At 36.7% G+C, this 25,215-nt stretch overlaps 1 protein-coding gene across 7 annotated transcripts in view; it reads left to right on the top strand.

The window, feature by feature from the left end:
* The first annotated feature begins 175 nt into the window (after positions 1 to 175).
* RASAL2 (RAS protein activator like 2) overlaps positions 176 to 25,215 on the top strand; it is a 393,146-nt gene continuing 368,106 nt past the window's right edge. For all 7 annotated transcript variants that reach the window (XM_089920293.1, XM_089920249.1, XM_089920225.1 and 4 more), the window contains exon 1: positions 176 to 490. In XM_089920293.1, coding sequence (XP_089776419.1) covers positions 289 to 490 — 202 coding nt within the window. In that variant the 5' untranslated portion in view covers positions 176 to 288. The remainder of the gene's footprint in view (positions 491 to 25,215) is intronic.

The raw sequence follows: 25,215 nt of genomic DNA, 5'->3' as shown, positions 1-25,215 counted from the left end.
TCCCCTCCCAGGAGGGACCCATACCTGAGCCCGGACCCACCCCCACCCGGGGCCACGCTGGATCCGCCTCCCGGGCTGGGTCCCGCCCGCCGGCTGCAGGTGGGCAGCAGCGCCCGAGCCGCGGGCAGTGGGCGGCGGGGAAGGAGGTGAGCCGCGTCCGCGCCGGCTGCCTCTCGGGTCCTTGCCCCCGCTGCTGCGCTCTTCTCCTCCCCTTCCCGCAGGCAGGGCGCGGAGCCGCGCGCCCGCCCCGCCGTCGCTGCCGCCGCCGCCTCGTCCCTCAGGGGCACCATGGAGCTCTCCCTGTCGTCCGGAGGAGCCGCGGAGGCGCTCTCCTGGCCGGAGATGTTCCCGGGACTGGAGTCCGACTCGCCGCTCCCCCCGGAGGAGCTGGACGCTGTTGTCCCGGTCAGTGGGGCCGTGGCCGGTGGCATGTTGGATCGGATCCTTCTGGAGTCCGTGTGCCAGCAACAGAGCTGGGTCCGGGTGTACGGTAAGGACCAAAGGCCGTCTTAGAGGCTGATGTTTTGTGTCTTTGCTCAGGCTGAAATTCATTCCCTGGTCTCAGTCCTGTTCTCAGTCCCCATCCATCCTGGGTCCGTTTCCCACATCCCTTTTGGTTCTGGGGTGCATTTTTGACAAGTTTCTCCAGACTAGGACTTGAGGAGAGAGATGTGGCTCAGTATGGTCTTTGGACCTTTTCGGGTACCTGCAGTAAATTTAAGGTGGAGTTGGGCTATGTAGACTTAATTCTCAGGTGGTGACTTCAAGGGAAGTGTCAGCTGATCTTCAAGAAGAACACACCGTGAAATCAAATGAATGGCGTTTCACTGCTTTCTCTGGAGTGAGGCAAGGCTGGAAACTAAGATATTATGAAACAGCTTAGCAGAGGTTAAGATAATAAAATAAAAATCAGAAGCATTTATTTGGTGGGAACAGTCTAATTCTATAACCTCTTTCTGAACCTCACTCTCCAAAGGCAAGCATTTAGTCCAAGGGGTGTGGATTGTTTCGGATTGCACTATTGTTTCTGGTGCTCTTTGTAAAGTGACTGGGTTGCTACTCAGCAAGTTAAAAAGTGATGAACACACTAAAACTTTCCCTTTCTGCATTCCTAGTAACCACCTCTTTAATTAAAACTGAATGATGAGATTCTATTAGGGCGAGCCTTGTAGCAGCATTAAAACCATGCTGGTTTTGAAAACCCATAGCCCAAGGATTTATAGCCTGGCATTCAGGACTGAGCTGTGGCTTTCCAAAATATTGAAACGTCAGGGTGTTTATCACTTAGTTCACAGGACTATAAAAGACATTAGTAATGTGGCTGAGTATAAGATGGCAAATTTGAAGCACCTGAGATCAACACAATGTTAAGATGTTATCCTGCAGTCATGTGCATCTAAGCCTGTTAGTGATCAAGTACATTATGTTTTGTTTTTTTTTTTTCATCCTGAACAGGGTATGTGTTTAGTATTCAAGAGTGACTGTGACTTTGAAGTTGTCTTCCTGGATAGTTCAGTTGATTTCAAGACTTTAAGTCTATCACCATGAGAAAGATCATAGAACTGGGAGCCCAGAGATCTGAATTTTGGTCTCAGTTCTTCCACTACATGGCTATGTGATTTGGAGCAGAGCAGGTCACTTTTTTGACGTCTCATTCCTCTTCTGTAAAATGAGTGGATTGGATTAAATAATCTCTTAATGGTCCTTGTAGTTCTAAAAATCCATCAATTTTTATAACCAATTCTTAATTGTATTTTGCTGGATGCTTATAAATGTTTCTTGATGTTATTTTAATTAACTGAAAGAATTAAAGCAAGAAGTGGGAGATGATGCAAGGTCACCCAGTTCATTCTCAGCAGATTAAAAACTTTAGTGCCTGATTTTTCCACCCACCTGCTGTTCCTACTTAGCCGATGGTTTATAACAAAGGTTGGTGGGAATCTGAAATTGAGCTTGAATTAGAGTATATTGTGGTTACAACTTTTTCCTATTCTATCCTTTCTGTCCTTATACACTTCTTTTGCATATTGTTTTTTATATGAAGTTAGAGATAGGGCCTTGTTACTGCAAGAATATGTATATATGACAATTCAGTATTTCAGTGTCAAACTATTCTGTCTGGATTTTCTAGACTTAGTGTTAACTACCTCCTTTGCATATAACCCATAAACCTATGTGCTTGTTTTTGTAGTCCATTCCTAGGGCTAGGTTTGTGTGTATATTCTTAAATATATATTCTCTCTCACACACACATATATAGTGTGCATTTCAAAGCCAATTTGCAGACTTTCTACTGCATTGTAACTTTTTTGTCTTCCCTATCACTTAACCAGAAGTTTTTATTTACTGTTTAGTACTGCTACTTTCCTTCCTCTAAGGCAGCTCATCTTGGGTACTACTTTATTGTCTTTAGTTTGACGTAAATATTCCAAAACTATCTGAATGACTCTTGGCTTTTGTATGTCCTTAGCTAGTTTTTAAGTTGCCTGTTGTATAGCTCTTTGAAAAGCTTTGAAGTAAAAAAAATAGAATGTAGAAAATCAATTTGGAAAACAGTTCGTTTTGGTTTTCTTGTTTATTTGTTTTGTGTGTTCAAAATCCTGATTGTTTTGGAACATCAAGGTTCTTTTACACAATTGAAAGAGACTTTGATGAGTGTACTCAAACGTTTTTTAAAGAAATCCAGAAACTAGTCTAGAGCATGCAACTGGGGGTTGAGAACCTGGGTTTTCATTCTGGCCTTGCCACAAATTGTTGTTTAACTTTGGGCAAGTAATTTTAAGTCCGTGGGTCTAGGTTTCTACATAAAATGTGGAATCTGGAGTAATTGTATCTATGGTACATTTTAGTTTGAGTTTTCTGATTCTATGGCCTACCCTATTATTTAACCTACAACTTTGCCTCCCAATTCCACCCTGACTCTTGGGGCCAGGCATCAAGCAAGCCTTTAATACATTTAAATCATGACTATCAGGATTCTGGGGAGCACTTTTATCAAAAGGTCAATGAACTGAGTTTTGAAAGAAGGAATGTTGAGGGCAGATGTATATTTGTTTGGAATGTTTTCACAAGATAGGAAGGTGGGAATGGGGATCTCAGATCTAGCTCATTCAGTTTTGAGACCTAACCTAGAATAGACCTGTGGGTTTTAAAGATAAGATGCAAAGTAAGGAGCTGTATTAAGTGCTTCTGGCTTCTGGCTATGGTTTATATCCTCTTCAATATACTTAAGGTTTGAAATCAGTATGCAAACAAACAAGAAGAACAGAAGTAACCCCTCTCCCCAAATATCTTAACAGAAACTTTTATTTATTTACTTACAGAAACTTTTGGAAACAATATTTTATTAGTTTGCCTCACAAAATTTGAAGACTGGGCACTGTTTTGAGTTTGCTACTGATAGGTCTGGCTCTTTGGTGGATTATACCTATATTCAGAGTTTTGTGTATTGTCATGATTGCAAACTTTTTGGAATATGTCCAGAGCTTTATAATATGTAGACCTATATTTAGAACACAAACAAATGCACATTTTTGAGACACAGCCAAGAGAAAATAGTTATGCTGTGCTATTCTTCATTTTCTTTTAGTTGTAAAGTGTTTCATTTGTTTTATTCCAATATTGTTATAAGTTGTGCCCATGCCCCGTCAAGACTATAATATTTTTGACACCAGGGAATCTGTCTGTCTTGTTTATCTCTGTATTCCTATCTTGCCACTCCCTTCATTGTCACAGTGTCTAGCAGATCGATGCCTCCCCCACGGTAAGTCAGTGTGTGCTGAATGTTGATCCATCTGTCCTTTGACCATCCAGATCTCAACCTGACTGACTGTATGGGTGGTAGAGTAGCTTAAACAAAGGCATGCCACAAACAGCTAAATATGGATGCAGAATCCAAGAGCATCAAATGCAGAACATTTTTCAGATATTTATAGCCTCAAAGTGAAGTCAATTGGCTGAAAAAGCTCAGCAGCCCAGCAAAAGGAAACGGGAACGGCAAAGCCAGCCTCGCTGTCTCTGCTTTCTGGTAAACAATGAGGACGTTAAAATTAACTACTTTACCATGAATGGATGGTGAGTGAAGGGCACTATTTGGGGGAAATTAAAGATACCAGTCTCCAGCAGTGCCCGCATTGGAGCTCTGCACCCATCAGTACAACAGATCTGCAGGTGTATGCACAGATGTGCTTTTAAATAGCTAGAGGGGAAATATAGTTCTCATGATGAAGTGATCACCAAGAAACCATATTGTTTTTAATTTTAATAGTATGGGCAGGACTTATCTAAAATATTCAGTTAATAAAATAACATCAACATTATTGCCTACCATTAAGCTAATATATAGCTCATTGTTTATTAATGATTGATAGGGACCTCCTGGAAAATTTCTAAAGGCTGGTACTATTTCAGCAAGCAGAAGAAAAAGGGAATTAATCATACTGCATCAAATATAATATAATTCTAGAAATATGGCAATGGGAATTTGGTAAGAATTTCTCATGGACTGGTTATGAGTTGATGGGGACAGAAGTCTTATCTGGTTGTAGTAAGTAATATTGCTTATACTTCATAAATTAAAACAAAGGATGATTTAATTAAAAAAGTATATTTTATTGCATTTTTAGAGAACATGTTTCTATGTTTACTTAAAATGTTGCAACCAGTAACAAGTCCAGGAAGTTATTTTATTTTGGTGTAGTATGAATTAGTTATGACTAACTCACTGGCCTTATACAGAAAGTTCTTAGCATAATTCACTTTGAATATTCTCAGCAACTCATTCTTTTTTTTAAAAAAATACTTATTATTATTTTTTAAATTAATTAATTTTATTTTTGGCTGCATTGGGTCTTCGTTATTGCACGTGGGCTTTCTTTATTTGCGGCGAGCAGGGGCTACTCTTCGTTGCGGTGCGCGGGCTACTCATTGCAGTGGCTTCTGTTGTTGCGGAGCACGGGCTCTAGGTGTGCGGGCTTCAGTAGTTGTAGCATGTGGTCTTCAGTAGTTGTGGCTCGCAGGCTCTAGAGTGCAGGCTCAGTAGTGGCACACGGGCTTAGTTGCTCTGCAGCATGTGAGATCTTCCCAGACCAGGGCTTGAACCCATGTCCTCTGCATTGGCAGGCGGATTCTTAACCACTGTGTCACCAGGGAAGTCCCGCAAATCACTCATTCTTATACGTCTTACTTATGCACCCCATGACTCCTGTTTTGTGGTAACATGTAGATAAATGAAATTGCTCAACCAAGACTAGAAGTTTTATGTGCTCTAGCTAATTGATTGCCAGAAGAAAATCAGTGACTATGTATTCAGTATATCCCACAACATGTTCATGTTACTTAAGTGTTTTAATTTCCTCAAATACTATTAATTGAACTTTTACAAATGAGTATTAATGTTTTAGGAATCCTTGGGATCTTAAGCTTGAGTTCAGTACTCAAGGATGGGGGCTTCCCTGGCGGTCCAGTGGCTAAGGCTTCAGGCTCCCAATGCAGGGGGCCCAGGTTCAATCCCTGGTCAGGGAACTAGATCCTGCACTACATAGCTAAAGATCCCACATGCGGCAACTAAGACCCAGCACAGCCAAATAAATAAATAAATATTAAAAAAATATATTTAAGCCCATTCATTAAAAAAGAAATACTCAAGGATGACTTTGAGTGTTGACACATCATTTTCCCATAATCTCCAATACATTTTATACACAGTAGGAGTAGACAGTTCTCCACTGAAATTAAAGAGAACTTCCAAGAAGGCCTAGGTATATACTGTTTATTTTAAATTATATTGATTTCAAATAGCCCTCCTTTTTTTCCTTCAAGAGAAAATTTATGTATCTCATTTAAATTATGTATTCTACTAATGTTTTAGATGGTGGACAATTTCCTTTACAACATCTTAGTATTTTTCTACCCTCTATCATGTTGGTTTATTGCTATTTCATTTTCAGAGAACGAAAATACTTTTGCAGAATAGAAACTATACATCCACAATCCCTTGTCCAAAACTGTTTGGATTAGAGTGTTTCAAAATTCAAAACTTTTGATTTTAGAAAATATGGTATATATAGTGATATAACCCCCCTAGTGGTGTGTGGAGCAACATCAGTCATGTTAATAGTTCTGCAATTAAACAAATGGACATTCATGCTAAGTATTGTTTAACACTATACATAGCATGGTGTCAGTGCAGGTCAGATTTTACTGCTAAAGAAGTTATGAAAAAAGAGTGTTCAGAGCTTTTTGGGTTTAGGAATTGCCGGTATGGAATTGAGGATCTGTACAAATTCTCTGATGTAAATAATATGAAGTTCTAGATTGCCCCTGTTTATCTGAGAATAGTTTGTTTATAAGGATTGCCTTTATCTTCTTCAGATAATAAGATTCAGTGTATGCACTTTAAAAAATGATGTACAGGGCTTCCCTGATGGCGCAGTGGTTGAGAATCCGCCTGCCGATGCAGGGGACAGGGGTTCGTGCCCCGGTCCGGGAAGATCCCACATGCTGCGGAGCGGCTGGGCCCGTGAGCCATGAGCCTGCGCGTCCGGAGCCTGTGCTCCGCAACGGGAGAGGCCAAAACAGTGAGAGGCCCGCGTACCGCAAAAAAAAAAAAAAAAAAAAAAAAAGATGTACAGTTGTATCTTATTTATGATGAATGAAATAAATTTTTCTGATTTGCTAAGGAAAAGAAAAGGGATTCATATGACAAAGTAGGCTTTACTGAGATTACTGAAGAAATGGTAGCAAGGCAGTGGTTTCTTACACTTTGTTTTATTAGAAAGAAGGATAAGGTAAATTGAAGTGGAGGGTTTATGTAATTGTTTTTAGCAGTTGCTCTCTGGAGTAGCACAAAGTGATTTGATCACCTTTTAAGTAGGTGAACCACAAAAAAGCATTGAACTAATGACTGAGTTAATCCAGAAAAAATTCAGCTGTCTGCTCCCTTGTCCCACCCTATTGGAATAACTTTTAAGTAACTAGAGAGGTGTTCGGTCTTGTTATCCAGGAGGAGGAGTTTGAAGTGTGCTGAGGGCACTCCGCCCTTGGCAGAGGGATAATTGCTCTCTGATGTTTGTTTCTTCCCAAAGGCTATCAAGTGCTTCTCAAGACCTGTTGGTAGAGAACCTTTTACAAGTTTAATGTAGCTGGTTTTCTTGTGGAAGGCAGCCATCAAGAAGTACATGATATGTAAATAGTAGGGAAAAAAAGATGTCCTGAGGCCCAGCTCAATGGGGTTGGAGGGAATACGGTAAACAAAAGAAATAAAAATTGAGCCCTTGAAAGCAAGCATGACAAAACTTCATTTGCTGCCCTGTGACATAGAAGTTATCATCTTCCTGTCTCTATCAGCAGGGTTCAGGTGTTAGGAGTCTTGAGTTTTACCTTCCCTTACTCAATGTAGTTACATTAATTGGTTGTCTGTGGCCACTTTGCTCATAAGGTCCAGTTTAGATCCTGATTGCATGCTTATTCCCCCATAAATTGTCTTCAACTTGGCTCAAGTTCTGTTCATGTTGTGTTATTTACAGTAGGCTTTCTAAAAGTATCCCCTCCCTGCTCCTAAGTCTAAGACATTGGTAATACTTGCAGATACTGTTTGGAAGAGTGAAAATTTAGGGAGGAAAAATTTAACATGAGGCAAGAAAACAGAGTTCAGAAGAATAGTGTGAAGAGTTAAAAAGTGTAAAAAGTTGATAGTCCTAAATATTTTTCAAAATAATCCTTTAAGTTTCCTCATTAAGTAAACTGACTCAGGAAATTTAGCTTATTCCCAAAATTGGAGACAAATTCCACAGTTTGTCAGGATTAGAACTCTTAACCTCAGATTCCTCAGCCTTCTGTTATAGCTTCTAGATCTTACTGCTTTCCCTTAGGGAGATGGCCTTTCAAAGCTGAAGGTCAGTGAGAAATACCAGATTGTTAGTTTCACAGTCTTTAAGGGAAATGCTGGAAGTACCATTACCTAGGTAACAGAAAACAAAAACAGTCAAAACATCCAGAAAGTAGGAGGATGAGAATAATCTCATAGTGATCCTTAAGAGGTAGATTAGAGGACAGATTAGATCTTTTCCTAAATTCTTTATTCTGCCATTGGAGTGATGTTTTGAGGAAATTTGAATGTTTCATTTATGATCCTTAGAATCCTGGATAATCCTTAGTAGCTTTATACCTCCCTTTTAATTTCTAACCTCTCTGATTCATATTATTAAAAATTTAATACTATTTTCCTAATTATGAATGTAATCCATGCTTAATGTAAAGAATTTGAATTATAGGAAAAGCCAAAGAAAATTAAAATCAGCTATAATTCCACCTCTTAGAGATAATTCTTCCTTTAATATTGTATTTTATTCCAGTTTTTTCTGTGTACAGATATACTTGTTTGTACATATTTGGTATCATACTGCATCTATTTTATATCCTGCTTTTTTCTAATAGCATATTTTCTTATGGCTTTGAAAATGTTTAAAATTTTTTCAAATATATTTTTATTTTTAAATGTAATTTTAAAAATAGGAAATACATTTCCTTCTTTCAGAATTCAAAAGGTATAAAAGGATATGTCATGAGGTCTCTCTCACCCCTCCTCCCCACCCCTCACTTGCCATCTGGCAGGCAATCATTTCCCTCCCACACAATGAATAAATGTTGGAAATTTTTGTGTATCCTTCCATACCTATTCCAGGCATATAGAAATAGATAGATAGGTAAAAACTCTGCCAAGAGTGGGATCCAAGAAATGTAGTTTAAAAAAATTCAGGGTTTGGGAATTCCCTGGTGGTCCAGTGGTTAGGACTCTGCACTTTCATTGCCGAGGTCACAGGTTCAATCCCTGGTCAGGGAACTAAGATCCCGCATGGCCAAAAAAAAAAAAAAAAAAAAAGGCTGGGTCATTTTTTTGTGAGGTTAATGAAGTGACTGGAACAAACCCCCAAAGGAAGTTGGTTGGGTGTTCTGGGGGTCTGGAGCCAGTTGTTAATTGCTGAATTGATAGTATCATAGTTTTTACTGTGTATATGCTTTTTTCTCCTTTTTTACAGAATTGTTAACCCATTATAGGAATTGATCTGGAGTTTGTGTTATTCCTCCCTCACATCTCCCTTCCACACACACTTATTAATATATCTTGGATATATTTTCTTGTCCATTTGTAAAGTGGTTCCTCATTCTTTTTATGGCTGCATGATGCTTGGATGAATCATAATTTATTAAACCAATCCCCACATTTTGCTGGTGCAAGTGATAGTGCATGAATAATCTTGGATATAAGCCATTTTGCTTGTGTGTATCTATAACAAAAATTCATGGAATTGCTAGGTCAAAGATAGATGTATTTGTAATTTTGAAAGATATTCCCAAATTGCTCTTCTTAGGGGTTGTACCTATTTATATTTCTCCAGCAAGGTATGAGAATGCCCATCTCCCCGTACATAGGGAATTATCAAGGATTTTTAATGTGACAATCTAAAAAATTAGTCTTAGTTTAATTTTATTCTTTCAAATCTTATATTATATGTGATTAAATATCTTACAGAGCCATTTAAATATACCTTTTATTGTGACTGTACATATCTTTTGCCCATTTTTATTGGGTTGTTGGATCTTTTTCTTAGTGATTTGCAGGAACTCTTAGTATATTAAGAGCCCTTTGTCTGCCATGAGTTGCCAGTATTTTCATTTATCTTTTTTTTTCTTTTCCTCTATGAGGAAATTATTTTTATGCAGTTGAATGTATCAATCTTCTTCTTCTTCTTCTTTTTTTTTTTTTTTTTGCCACACTGCGTGGCATGCAGGATCTTAGTTCCCTGACCAGGGATTGAACCTGTGTCCCTGCAGTGGAAGCACAGATTCTTAACCACTGGACTGCCAAGGAATGTATCAATGTCCCGAATGTCCCGAATGTATCAATCTTATGGCTTTTTGGTTTTATGTCCTAGTTAGAATGGCCTTTCCTATTCTGAGGTTATAAAATAATAATGGTTTGTCTAGTACTTTCTTGTTTTTATTTTTACATTTAAACCTTTGATCCATTTAGAATTCATCCTGGTATAAAGTATGAGATATAGATACAATTTCACTTTTAGAAAGATGGCTTTCCAGTTATCCTAGCACCATTTATTGAATAATTAATTTTTCCCCACTGATTTAAGATGACTCCTTTATCTTTCATTAGATTGCCATATACATTTTGGTTTATTTCAAGATTTTCTATTATGTTCTGTTGGTCTGTCTATGTTCATGTGCCAGTATCACACAGCTTTATTACTGAGGCTTATATGAAAATATAATTTGTTAATGACTAATTGAATGTAACTGATTTAACCATTATCCTATTTTAAACATTAACATTTTTCAAAAATTTTATATTAGCAGTCTATTGATTCTCTTTGTGCATAAGTCTTTGAACTTCTGACTGTTTCCTTAGGCTGAATTCCTAGAAGAGTATGTTTTTAAAGGCCTGAGACTTAGTGCCAAATTTGTGTGACCTTCCTGGAAAGCAGTTCTTGCCACGAGTATATGAAAGTATGGCTCATAATTTTAAGTCCTACTTCTGTATTGCTACTTTCAACATATTGAAGTATGTTTGCATAGATTTCATGTAGTGCCTTAAACGTTATTTAGCACATGTTAAATGTGCTCAGAGTTCTAATGTTTATAAGACTGACCTTCAAAACTGAGTGTTTTTCCTCAATGGTACTCCTTTTGATTAATGGCATATTTCCAGGTGAATGAGGGGAGCATGAGTATAGAGTCAAAGCAGTTGGTCTGCTAAAGGTCAAATCCATGAACATGGCCTTATTTATATACTACGTTAGACTCTGCAACTGAAATGACCTGACACAGATACATAATGTTCTAGATACTCTAAGAAGAACATAGTTGGTGGCTTTCATCTCAGCTGATCATGTCCTCCTTCTACTCTTTGTTTCTCAGAGTATTAGAAGGAATTGACATCAGTGATTTGAATATAGGTTCATTTAGTTTTAGCTGGATGAATGACTGAGGTGTATACCTTATATAGCACTGTGTTAATGCTGAGTTTTTAGCATGGGATTCATTTAGGTATGTTTTAGGGAAGTTTATAATGTCAAAGCCAAATTTGAGGAATGGCAACAAGAACTAACATTAATGAGAAAAGTAATTTAAAATATTTTCTTCAAAAAAAAAGGGCAGGAATAGGAATTGTTTTGAAAAAGCGTAGTTTGTATAGACCATTAAGCAGTTAACCAAATTTTCTTTTTTTTTTTTAAGGACTTAATTTTTTTTAGAGCAGATGTAGCTTCACAGCAAAATGAGAGGAAGATAACAGATTTCCCATATATCCCCAGTTCCCACACATACATAGCCTCCCCCATTATCAACATCCCCAATCAGACTGGCACATTTATTACAGTTGATGAACCTACATTAACACATCATTTTTACCCAAAGTCTACATTAGGGTTTACTCTTGGTGTTCTACATTCTGTGGGTTTGGACAAATGTAAAATGACATGTATCCACCATTATGGATCATACAGAGTATTTTCACTGCTTTAAAAACCCTCTGTGTTCTGTCTGTTCATCTCTTCTTACCCACTACCCCGCTAACTCCTGGAAACCACTGATGTTTTTACTGCCTCTGTAGTTTTGCCTTTTCCAAAATGCTATATAGTTGAAATCATACCCAAATTTTCTTTTATCCATTAGTCATTTGTTTAGCATGTAATAGGAGCACACTTAGAAAGGAACAAAGTAGCTTAACTTTTAATAGTGACATAGAGCAGTTTGAGTGAAATGAAGAATCCTGTATCCAGTTAATATTGTGGAAGTTTGTAGGAGATTTTGTTTGATTTAAATTTGGGCAGGATATACTATATATCTTGTTCCCATGATTTCCTTAGGCTTGACTGTGTACAATTTTCTATATATTTGTAGATTTCAAGAATACCCCCGAGTGAGGAAACCCAAGGTCTTTCTAGTGCACGTTCCTATTTTGAAATGGGCCAGTTTTGCCCAGTGGTTGGTGATTAGCCTGTATCAATGAACCTGAAAAAGATGCCCAGCATAGTAGCTACCAACTAAAAAAAGACGTGGTTCAAATCTAAAAAAGGACTCTACTTTTAGTATTTTCTGGCTTCATAAAGACTTCATAGTAGTTTTAATTTTTAGAGAAATGAAGATTTATTTGCTAATTTTTGAATCTTGTTTGATAACATGGTTAAGAAAGAACAATATCATATGTGGTGATTCCTATTGAAATAGAAAGATTCTCTAGAGGATTTAATATGGCCATATTTCTTGTTGTTTTATTCAGGTCAGAAAGTCCTAAGTCATTCTTTTTCAAGCACCCCCTAAATCAGTTTGAGGAAATTTTTAGTTACTTGTACTTTAGGTTATGTTTTTGATGTACATCTTGATTGTCATACCTTGAGAAATAGTCATATTACCTTGTGAAGCCGGTAATCTTTCTTTGCCTGTAGCATAACTGGCAATGATAATGTTTCACTTATATAACCAGTAATGTTATTCCATTTACCTGTGAGCATATTCTATAAAATGATACCTTTTTACAAAGTTGCTTTTTTTCTACAGTCTGAAAATACCCTGTATTTTTTCAATAAATTTACGAAAAATGATGTCTTTTCTCCATTTTATTGGGAAGTAATCATGTAAAGTTAGTGATTTAAAGATTCTTGGTGAAGTTATATTGGAATCTGAGTAAGATTGGAACTGAGTTACAATCCAGTACTTTTTTGGGAAAAATTATCCCATCTCTATTATCCAAGTTCATAGTTACTGTTTCCAGTTTAATATAGTTGTGTTAAAATACATCATGAGCTATTTTTTATAAATTAAAAAATATATTTATTTATTTGGTTGTGCTGGGTCTTAGTTGCAGCAGGCGGGCTCCTTAGTTGCGGCTCGAGGGCTCCTTAGTTGTGTCATGTGAACTCTTAGTCGCAGCATGCATGTGGGATCTAGTTCCCTGACCAGGGATTGAACCTGGGCCCACTGCATTGGGAGCGTGGAGTCTTAACCACTGTGCCACCAGGGAAGTCCCTATCACGAGTTATCAAAGTAGCATTTTTATGCTTTTCTAAGTTCTCTTAGAATTTAGCAGTATGTCTTATCCTAGCTTCTCTGCCTTTTTTGGAGCCTTTTAGGTAAGAATGGGTATTGAGTTCTTTATTGGTGAACTAAAGGAATAAAAGTGAGGATGCTAGAGAGAGTAACCAATTCACTGTACAATTCAGTGACATTAAATATATTCACAAAGTTGTGTAACCCTCACCACTATCTATACCCACTTTTGAGAAACTGCCACTTTTCCACAACATCTGCACCTTTTTACATTCCTACCAGCAATGCACAGGGTTACAATTTCTCCACATCCTTGCCTACACTTGTTATTTTCCTTTCTTTTTTATTAAAGCCATCCTAGTCAGTGTGAAGTGATATCTCACTGTGGTTTTTTTTTTTAATTAATTATTTTATTTATTTGGCTGTGTCGGGTCTTAGTTGCAGCACGTGGGATCTTCGTTGCGGTGCGCAGACTTCTCTCTAGTTGTGGTGTTTGGGCTCCAGAGCACTCTGGCTCTGTAGTTGTGGCACGTGGGCTCTCTAGTTGTGGTGTGCAGGCTCCAGAGCACAAGGGCTCAGTAGTTGTGCCATGTAGGCTCTCTAGTTGTGACACATGGGCTCAGTAGTTGTGGTGTGCGGGCTTAGTTGCCCCACGGCATGTGGGATCTCAGTTCCCTGACCAGGGATGGAACCCGCATCCCCTGCATTCCCACCAGGGAAGTACCCTTATTGTGGTTTTGATTTTCATTTCCCTCATGATGAGTGATGCCATGCATCTTTTCATGGGCTTATTGGCCATTTGTATATTTTTTTTGGAGAAATGTCTATTCAAATCCTTCTTTTATATTAATTCTTAGTAGATATATTTGTATTTTTCAAATTATCAGTGATAAGTGTTAATTATCCTATATAGTAATCTTAACTCTAATAACAGTGACAATCATAAGCATGATTATAACAACAACAATAATGTAAAACTTCTTGGCTGCTTACCATGAGCCAGGCACAGTTTGAGGTTCTTTAGGCCTATTAATTTATTTAATCTTCATAACTACCCTATGAGGTAGATGCTATTATTATCCTCATTTTATAGATGAGGGATCAGAGGCGTAGACATACAAAGGAACTTGGCCAAGGTTATGGAGCAAGTAAGTGGCTAGTGTGAGATTTGAACTCAGGCAGTTCAGTCTTGAGAGTCTGTGTTCTTAACTACTGTATAATTTCGTTTCTCATATATAAGAACCTTAAACTCTTATTATAAAAAGCATTCACTGTGATATTTGTTAATTTGAACCTTGAAGTTTACCTATGTGTTTTATACAGCACCATAACTATAAAATAATGACATTTGATGTGCTGGATATGCTTTGGATGTCATGATGCTATTGAACATCTTCGTAGAGTTGTCCAAGTTTTATTAACTGTAGACAACATGAGGAAGCTGTATGTGGGTGAGTGGTGTGAATATTTCTATATTTAAAGAAGGTTACACAAAGTCTATTAGTGATCTAAAATTTATGTATTTTTAGCAGTAATACAAAATATAAAAATAGTGTTTTTTCCCCAATAATGCCTTTGTTGGCCTATTATTGATGTTTGACCAAGCCAGTGAGAATACTGAAATTTAAGAGACCACACATGGGCTTCCCTGGTGGCGCAGTGGTTGAGAGTCCGCCTGCCGATGCAGGGGACACGGGTTCATGCCCCGGTCCGGGAAGATCCCACATGCGGTGGAGAGGCTGGGCCCGTGAGCCATGGCTGTTGAGCCTGCGCGTCCGGAGCCTGTGCTCCGCAACGGGAGAGGCCGCAACAGTGAGAGGCCCGCGTACCACAAAAAAAAAAAAAAAAAAAAAAAAAAAAAATTAATAAGAGACCACACAATCATAAGAACCATGAATCATATTCATCTGGGGCATAGCTTTATTCTAGGATTTACACTTCAAGTGCCTCTCCCCTTTGATATCAGAAATTCTGAAAAGAGAATCCACTTTCATAGAGCCAGGGAAACCCAAGCATTGATCAGAGCTTGGCCATATAAGAGACATTTTAGGATATTTTTAGAATTCACATGTTCTTTTCCAAAAGCCCAGGAACACTGGCCTCTCATCATTCCTGATTTGTTTTCATCTTAGTTCCTCTTGAACCTGGTTATCTTTATGGTGCATATGCTTTGTAGTTTAAACATATCCTAAGGTTTGTATTTCAAGGACTCAGAAACTTAAAGCATGACTTAAACACAGCAAACTGTGAACCAGTTCTGAAATTTAACTTTCCTACTAATGAATTGCAGTTCTTCAAAATCTGTGATTCTTTGAGTTATGGGCATTATAGCAGTGGGAAGTGAGTTATAGTGTTACATTCTGATCTAATTCATACGTCTGAAAAAAACCAATTTGATATAATATATTTGACATACAACAAAGTAACATATTTAAAGCATAATTTGATATGTTTTGAAATATATAAATAACTATGAAACCATCACCACAATCAAGAAAATGGACATCTATTTCCTCTAAAAAGTTTCCTTGCATCCCTTTGTAATCTTCCTGCTCAATCCCCACCACCGCATCACCAGACAACCACTAAACTGCTTTTTGTTTTTAATGGGTTAGTTTGGATTTTCAAGAATTTTATATAAATGAAGTCATATAACATACACTTATTTCTAGTCTGGCTTCTGTCATTCAGCACATTTTGAGATTCATCCATGTTGTGGCATGTATCAACAGTAAATTTATTTGTATTATCTAGTAGTATGCCACTGAATAGATATTCCATGATTATTTATCAGTTCACCTTTTGTTGAACATTTGGATTGTTTCCAATTTTTTGACTATGATAAATAAAGCTTCTATGAACATTTGCGTTCAAGTCTTTGTGTAGACATATACTTTTATTTTTCTTGGGCAGACACCTAAGAGTAGAATGACTGGGTCATATGGTAGGTTTATGTTTAACATTTTAAGAAACTGCCAAACTGTTGTCCTAAGTGCTTGTGTCATTTTACCACCAGCAGGATATGACAGTTCCAGTTTTACTGCCTTACCAACACTTGGTATGGTCAGTCTTTTTAATTTAAGCCCTTGTAGGAGATGTGTAGCAATATCCAAAGTGGTCTTAATTTGCATTTTTCCGATGACTAGTAATGTTGAGCATCTTTTCGTATGCTTATCAGACATTCATCTGTCTTCTTTAGTGAAATGTCAAATCAAATCTTTTGTCCATTTTTAAATTGGGTTTGTCAATGGACAACAGGTCCTGCTGTATAGCACAGGGAACTGTATTCAATGTCCTGGAATAAACCATAATGGAAAAGAATATAAAAAAGAGTATATATATGTCTAACTGAGTCACTTTGCTGTGTAGCAGAAATTAACACAACTTTTAAATCAACTATACTTCAGTAAAAAAATAGATTGGGTGTGCCTTATTGAGTTTATATAAGTTGTTTCTGTATTCTGGATACAAGTCATTAATCAGATATGTGATTTGCAGTTGCTTTTTCCCGTTCTGTGACTTACCTAATCATACTCTTAACACTGTCTTCAAAGAATAGTAGTTCTTAATTTTGATGAATATTTTCTTTTCCTTTTGTGGATTGTGCTTTTCATATTTTACTTAAGAAAGTTTTGTCTAGTCCAAGGTTGTAAAGATTTTCTCCTGTGTTTTCTTCTAAAAGTTTTATAATTTTAGGTCTGTGATCCATTTTGATTTTATTTTTGTCGATAGTGCAAAATAAGGATTGAGATTTACTTTAAAAAATATGGATATCTAATTGTCGTGCACCATTTGTTGAAAAGACTGTTTTTTCTGCACTCAAATGCTTTTGTACCTTTGTTGAAGATCAAATATACATGGGGGTCTACATCTGGTCTTTGGTGTATTCTGTCTTTCTACTGTCTATCCTGATTCACAAGCATACTATTTTGATTACTATAGATTTCTAGTAAGTTTTGAAGTCAGGTATAAATCCTCTAACTTTGTTTTTCTTTTTTCAAAGTTATTTATTTAAGCTATTCTAGATCATTTCCATGCCTGAATGAATTTTAGACTCATCTTGTCAATTTTATACAGAAAGCCTGCTGGGATTTTGATTGTTGTTGTGTTGAATCTATAGATCAATTTGGGGAGAATTAATATTTTAATAATATTAATAACAGTACATCTCTGTATTTTGTCTTTTAAAATTTTTCTCTGCAAAGCCTTCAGTGTGCAGATCTTGCACATCTTTTGTTAAATTTACCCCTAAGTATATTACAATTTTTGATGATGTTGTAGATAGTATATTAAAAAAAATTAGTTTCTAATTATTTGTTGCTACTATATAGAACTATAATAGATTTTTGCATTTTTGTCTTCTATCCTGCAGCCTTGCTAAATTCACTTGTTATTTTTAGTGGGTATTTTGTAGATTCTATTAGCTTTTTTATATAGAGGATCATATATAATGTCTGTAAATAAAGAATGTTACTTCTTTTCGGATCAGGATGCCTTTTATTAGCTTTTCTTGCCTGATTACACTGGCTAGAATCTCCAGGATAACGTTTAATAGAAGTGGTGAGAGCAGACATCCTTGACTTCCTGATCTTAAAAGGAAAGCGTTCAGTCTTTTACTGTTTAAGTGTGATGTTAGCTTTAAGTTTGTTTGTGTTTTCGTAGATGCCCTTACCAATTTTAAGACATCCCTTTCTATTCCTATTCTTGATAGGTTTTTTTCAGTCAGTAATGGATGTTGTCAAATGCATTTTCTGCATCTATTGAGATGATCATATAGTTTTTCTTTTTTAGTCTAATAATAATTACAATTTTTTTTTTTTTTTTGGCTGTGAGACTTGGGGGATCTTAGTTCCCTGACCAGGGATTGAACCCGGGCCACCACAAGTGAAAGCACCAAGTCCTAACCACTGGACCACCAGGGAATTTCCTAATTACACTGATTTTTGAGCCTTAAACCAACTTGCCGTTCTTGCATAAACCCTACTTGATCTTGATGTATTATCTTTTTATATGTTGCTTGATTTGTTTGATTCGATTTGCTAAAATTATGTTAAAGAATTTTGTATCTATATTCTTGGAGGAATATTGGTGTGTAGTTTTCTTGTGTTATTTCTCTGGCTTAGGTTTTAGAATGTGCTGACATCATAGTATGTGTTGTATAAAGTATTTCTTTCTTTTTTGATTTTCTGGAAGAGTTTGTGTAGAATTGGTATTATTTCTTCTTTGTACTTTTGGTACAATTCATCAGAGAAGCCATCTGGACCTGGACTTTTCTTTGTGGGAAGATTTTTTTCACTTCAAATTCAATTCCTTTAATAAATATAAGGTCATTTAGGTTATTCACTTCTTCTTGATGAACTTTTGTTGTTTGTGTGTTTGAAGGATTATGTCCATTTTGTCTAAGTTGTCAGATTTATCAGAATAAAATTGTTTATGATATTTCCTTTTCCATTTAATGACTTCAGAATCTTTAATGATGTTACCTCTCTCATTCCTGATATTGTAAATTTGTGTCTTCCCTATTTTATCCTCCATCAGTCTGGTGGGTTTAAGTTTATCAAATTTATTGGTCTAAGAAACAGCTTTTGGTTTCATTGTCTTTTTTCTACTTTTTCTTCTTTCAAATTTTACTGATTTCTGTTCTGATCTTTATTATTTCCTTTCTTCTGTCTACTTTGGGTTTCATTTGTTATCCCTTTGCTAGTTTCTTAATGTAGAAGCTGAGACCATTGAATTGCAACTTTTCTTTTCTAAGAAAGGCATTTCTATGCTGTAAATGTTCCTCTAAGTACTGCATTAGTTCCATTCCCACACATATGGGATATTTCATTTAGTTCAAAATAATTTTTCATTTTTCCTTTGGTATCATCTTTGACTCATGGGCTTATAGAAGTTCATATAGTTTCCAAATATTTGAGGATTTTCCAGGTATCTTTTTGTTACTAATTTCTAATTTGTGGTCAGGATATACTTTGTATGATTTGAATCCCTGAGACTTGTTTTATGGCCCAGAATATAGCGTGCACTTAAATGTGTATTTTGCTGTCGTGGAGTGGAGTGTTTTATACATATCTATTAGGTCTAGTTGGTTAATAGTGTTGTGCAAATCTTCTATATTCTTCTTGATTTGCTATCAATTATTGACAGATTTGTTGAAGTCTTTGGTATAATTGTGGATTTGTCTAATTTTCTCTGCAGTTCTATCAGGTTTTTTTTTTTTTTTTGGCTGCATTGAGTTTTTGTTGCTGTGTGTGGGCTTTCTCTAGTGGCGGTGAGTGGGGGCAACTCTTTGTTGTGATGCGCGGGCTTCCCATTGAGGTGGCTTCTCTTGTTGCAGAACATGGGCCCTAGGCACACGGGCTTCAGTAGCTGTGGATCATGGGCTCAGTAGTTGTGGCTCACGGGCTCTAGAGCGCAGGCTCAGTAGTTGTGGCACATGGGCTTAGTTGCTCCATAGCATGTGGGATCTTCCTGGACCAGGGCTTGAACCTGTGTTTCCTGCATTGGCAGGCGGATTCTTTTTTTTTTAATCTTTAAGATTGTGTTTATTTTTAAAAACATCTTTATTGGAGCATAATTGCTTTACAATGGTGTGTTAGTTTCTGCTTTATAACAAAGTGAATCAGCTATACATATACATATATCCCCATATCTCTTCCCTCTTGCATCTCCCTCCCACCCTCTCTATCCCACCCCTTTAGGTGGTCACAAAGCACTGAGCTGATCTCCCTGTACTATGAGGCTGCTTCCCACTAGCTATCTGTTTTACGTTTGGTAGTGTATATATGTCCATGCCACTCTCTCACCTCGTCCCAGCTTACCCTTCCTTCTCCCCGTGTCCTCAAGTCCATTCTCTATGTTTGCGTCTTTATTCCTGTCCTGCCCCTAGGTTCTTCAGAACCTTTTTTTTTTTCTTTAGGTTCCATATATATGTGCTAGCATACGGTATTTGTTTTTCTCTTTCTGACTTACTTCACTCTGTATGACATACTCTAGGTCCATCCACGCCACTACAGATAACTCAATTTCGTTTCTTTTTATGGCTGAGCAATGTTCCATTGTATATATGTGCCACATCTTCTTTATCCATTTATCTGTCGATGGACACTTAGGTTGCTTCCATGTCCTGGCTGTTGTAAATAGAGCTGCAATGAACATTGTGGCACATGACTCTTTTTGAATTATGGCTTTCTCAGGGTATATGCCTAGTAGTGGGATTGCTGGGTCGTATGGTAGTTCTATTTTTAGTTTTTTAAGGAACCTCCATACTGTTCTCCATAGTGGCTGTATCAATTTACATCCTCACCAACAGTGCAAGAGTGTTCCCTTTTCTCCACACCCTCTCCAGCATTTATTGTTTGTAGATTTTTTGATGATGGGGCAGGTGGATTCTTAACCACTGCACCACCAGGCAAGTCCCTCTATCAGGTTTTGTTTCGTGTATTTTGAAGCCTTGTTATTAGGAGCATAAACATTTAGGTGTGTTATGTCCTCCTGATGAAGACATAATATCATTATGTATTTTATTGTTATGAAATTTTCATCTTTATCACTCGTGATATTCTTTGTTCTGGACTCTATTTTATCTGATTTTAATATAGCCACTCTAGCTTTCTTGTGACTTGTGTTAGCATGGAATACCTTTTTCCATCCTTTTACTTCTAACCCACTTGTCTGTATAAAGTGGGTTTCTTGTAAGCAGCATGTAGTCGAGTCTTGATCTTTTATCCAGCCTTTCAGTTGGGGTATTTGGACTATTTATATTTAATATGATTGTACTTAATTATTTATATTTAATGTGATTGGTTAGGTTTAAATTGAGTGGTTGGGTTTAAATCTATTATCTTACTATTTATGTTTTATTTGTCATCTGTTCTTTTCTCTCTTTTACTCTTTTAATGCTTTTTGAAATAAATATGTATTTTTTATGATTCAATTTTCTATTCTGTTTCACTTTAGTGATTGCTTTATAGTTTATAGTATACATCTTTTAACTTATAATAGTTTACCTTCAAGTGATATTACACTACTTCATGTATAGTATAAGAACCTTATAACATTATACTTACAATTCTTCCTTTCTGGCTTTTGTGCTATTGTTGTCATACATTTTACTTCTACTTATAAACCCCACAAAAATATTGTTTTTGCTTCAGTCTTTTAAAAAGATTTATATAATATGGGAAAATAATAATTTTAGTTGTTTCAGACAGAAGGGTAAATCTGGTCCTTGTTAATCTTGACTGATAGAAGTCCCCCCATATCTGGTTTGGACCTGAATGATAACATGTCCTGGAGCAAATTAGCAGTGTTCTTCTTTTCTTTCTGCAGTTTCAAATCTGGTGTTTTCACCTCTTCAGGGAGGTATGACCTTGAGCTATTGAAGCTTTGACAAGTTGGGTTTCTTTAGTGCCTTATACTTATTTAAAGTCAGTGCTCCAATGAGGTCACTGTATCTCCTTAGTGTAGTGTCACCCATATAGCCATCTGACTCAACACAATAAAAAACCTTCATATCTACTTTAAATTCCTCCAAATATGCTGCAAACTATTAATGGCATAAGCCCTGACTACAAATTTCACAGCACACCTCTTCCTGTAAATGGTGGAGTGGAAGTTGGGAATGTTTACCTGACCTGAATAAATCAATGAAATACTTTTTTTCTTTTCTGAAGGTGCTATTTTTGGCAAGCAAAGTCAGTTTTTCCACGTTTAGACTAAACTTCCTAATCTTCTTACTAGCAGGCAATTAAGCTGCTAAATCATGCTTATTATTAGGTCAAAAAATAAAGTAATTTTTGCCAAATAGACAATGGGAAACAAGAGTAGGTGGGAATTGGTGAATGGCCAGAATTTGGTGTACAGACTGCTTGTTGTAGTGTCGGCAGGGCAATGACGTCTATACCTGTTGGTTCACCATACATATTTTGACTGAAAAGAAAATGTATTGACTTAGGAACAAGTGTGTATGTTGGCAGGTCTAATTATTTGTGAATCCTGTCCTAATAGTGTTTACAAGTTTAGTCAGGGAGGTAATTATTTATCAAATAAACACAAAATAAATATAAAATTACAATTCTAACAAATACTGTATAAGAAAGTACACAGGGTCGGTCCTAAGAGTATATAGCTAAATGATCTAATTTAGTTTGGGAGAATAGAGAAGACTTTCTTAATGAAGTGACTAAGATCTAAGAGGTGAATAGGAGTTAACTAGGTGAGGGGAGTTAGGAGTGGGCAAGTGTTCCAGATGAAGAGGGTAGCATGTGCAAAGGTCCTGGTGTTAGTGAGCCTGGCAAGTTTGAGGAACTCGGAATAAAGACAAGAGTGGCTGGGTCACAAATAGTGAGAGGGCACATGGTATAAGATGAGGCTAGAGAAGTAACCATGTGTTAATGATTTGGGTCTGGAAGGTAGTGCCTGGCATATTTGCTTTCGAAAAGACCACTCTGCCTTCAGTGTAGAAGATAGATTGGTGTGGAGCAGGGAGACCAGTCAGAAGGCTATTGTTGTAGTTTGGGCAGGAGATGATGGTAATTCAGACTATGGAGATGGTGATGGAGAAGAGAGAAGTGGACAGATTTGAGAGACATTAAGTAGGTTAAAATGGGTAAGATTTGGTGAAGGGTTAAATATGGGGCATTGAGATGTGGGGAAGGATGGGAGGATGTGAAAAGGGTAACTTCTGTTTAATTGTGAATGAATATTGGAGGGATATTGGTACGATTTAACGAGATACAGTTTTTTGTTTTGTTTTGTTTTTTGGTTTTTTTTTCCCCCCCAGTGAACTGGAAGCATTTTTCTTCCAGGGAAATGTGTATTTTATTTAGGGACGTTTCAAAGTCCTCTTCATCCTTTAGGACCTAGCACAAATATGACTTCTTCCCTGACAAAGATGCCTACTTTCCCCCATAGCTAGAAATAACATTTCCCTTCTCTGAACTTCTATTAAACTTTGTTTACATTTCTATTATGGAAGTTTTCATCATCTAACTTGTGGTATTCTACTTATTTGTATATGTTTTATTTCCTTTATTGTATTGAAAGCTGCTTATTGAGTGGGAATTTTATTCATTTTGATAGTCTCACAGCTAATAGTAACTTTCTTTACTGAACTATTCTTTAATGAATTTGACAGTCTCACAACTAACAGTAATATTTCTTTAATACTATCACCTTAGTAAGGTGTGAGTTCCATGAGGAAGTATACTATTTCAGTTAATTAAAGCTCTTTGTACATTAAGATATCTATATAGGGCTTCCCTGGTGGCGCAGTGGTTGAGAGTCCGCCTGCCGATGCAGGGGACACGGGTTCGTGCCCCGGTCCGGGAAGATCCCACATGCCACGGAGCGGCTAGGCCCATGAGCCATGGCCACTGAGCCTGCGCGTCCGCAACGGGAGAGGCCACAAAGGTGAGAGGCCCGCGTACTGCAAAAAAAAAAAAAAAAGATATCTGTATACAAGAAAAATTCATTAGGGTAACATAATGGTAGAGAGGTCTTTTATGATTTCATTTTTAGATCTTAGTCATTATTAAACATTACTTTTTTTAAAGAAGGAACTACAGTTAAATCTGTTTTTGCTCAAGGTTTCTTAACAAAATAGGTGATTAATTTAATTCATCAGTCTGCAATTGATGAGCTAAGCATGTTCTTATAAAATACCTAACATTTGTGTAAGACTTAGTAATTGTTCAAAACATATTCACACATAATATGTCTCAATCTAATCCTATAATAGCCCTATTAGGCAGGTAAGATAAGTATTGTTCTAATTTTTTAGATCCATGCCATATATTAAAGGATACTTTTGAAGACTGTGGGGTGAGATTATTTTGTGTTTTCAAAGATCAAAATATTCCTTTTTACTTTCTCTAATAGATCTAACTGGAAGCCCTTTGAGTGTTAAAGTCATGATACTTTTGTAAATAGTAATCTTTTGGATGATTTGACCTGAATAGCTTTTCGGGCTGTCATCTCAGTCAGGTTCAGTTTCTGAGATGAACTCAACTCTAACCCATTCTGTTTAAACATTGTATGATGTTTTTATATTTTAGTTTAAAAAAAGCTCTTAAATGTGTATTCCAAGTAACTAGTAAATCTGCATTTTAAAATTGATTTACTTATATTAAAAATAAATGTACTTGAGTGAAGGAAATAGTAAATATTATAAATAAAGCACAATTAAGATTTGGAATATGACTCTTTTCCAAATACGATTTGGAATACGATTCTTTCAGGTTCTTTTAATGTGTTAAAGGGCATCAGAGCAGGATCCCAGAAACCTTCTTTCCCCCAAGTTTTTAAAAATCAGCTGTTTCATTATACATTTTCAGCTTTTTCCAGGTGTCATCAAACTTACTGGTGATTTAGGTTTCTAAACTGTTAGGTTTCTGGGACCTACCTCTAACTCCTTTATGAAAATCAATACAATGTTTTCTTTACATAAGATCACCTTCAGAGTTCTATGAATAAATTTTTCTCTTTTTCCAATTTCCTCTTAATGTTCCTTTTTAAAAAATGTATTTTGTTCATTAAGGGATTAAAAACTTATATTTGTGTAGCTCTTGGGCATGTAAGATATGCATTTTCCTTTGTGTTCCTCATAGCAATTTTGTGAAATAGGGTGATAGATGAAGAAACTGAGCCTGAAGCAGGTTGGGACTTACTTAGAGACTCCAGTACAGTAGTTCTTTCTCTTGGTCATTTCTTGTCATTACACTCTTTCCCTTCAAACCCTAGATCTCTCTCTGCTTTGTTTTTCTGTAAATTGCTTAAAACAAACCAACAAAGAACAAACCAACAAAAAACCCAGCCTTGTTTTTTTTATCTTTAGCATTTTTCACTAACCTCACCTCATTTTTGGTTTTAGTCTTTCTGATAATGGTTTTCATTCCTGGGTTCCTTTGGAAGCTTTTGGAGATAGATGTTCTTTAAAAGCTAAGCCTGGCTCTAGGACTGCCTCATTTTTATTTATGATATTCTGTACCTTGAAGACAAAGGGCACCCTAAGTTTGCTCAAAGGAGCATGGAATCCATGGAGCTGGCTCCTGTTGTTACTGCTAAAAAAAATCAATGACTGAATGTACCACTAGCTTGAGACTCATGAAATGTTCAACTGAATGGGTTTGGAATGTTAGGTGAAATGTGAAA

The sequence above is a fragment of the Delphinapterus leucas genome, chromosome 1 (assembly GCF_059928025.1).
Source record: "Delphinapterus leucas isolate spDelLeu-1000000601 "Yukka" chromosome 1, BTC_Dleu_Yukka2, whole genome shotgun sequence".
Taxonomy (NCBI): Eukaryota; Metazoa; Chordata; class Mammalia; order Artiodactyla; family Monodontidae; genus Delphinapterus; species Delphinapterus leucas.
The sequence above is the reverse complement of the archived record's forward strand: the minus strand, read 5'-3'. Positions and strand labels throughout refer to the sequence as shown.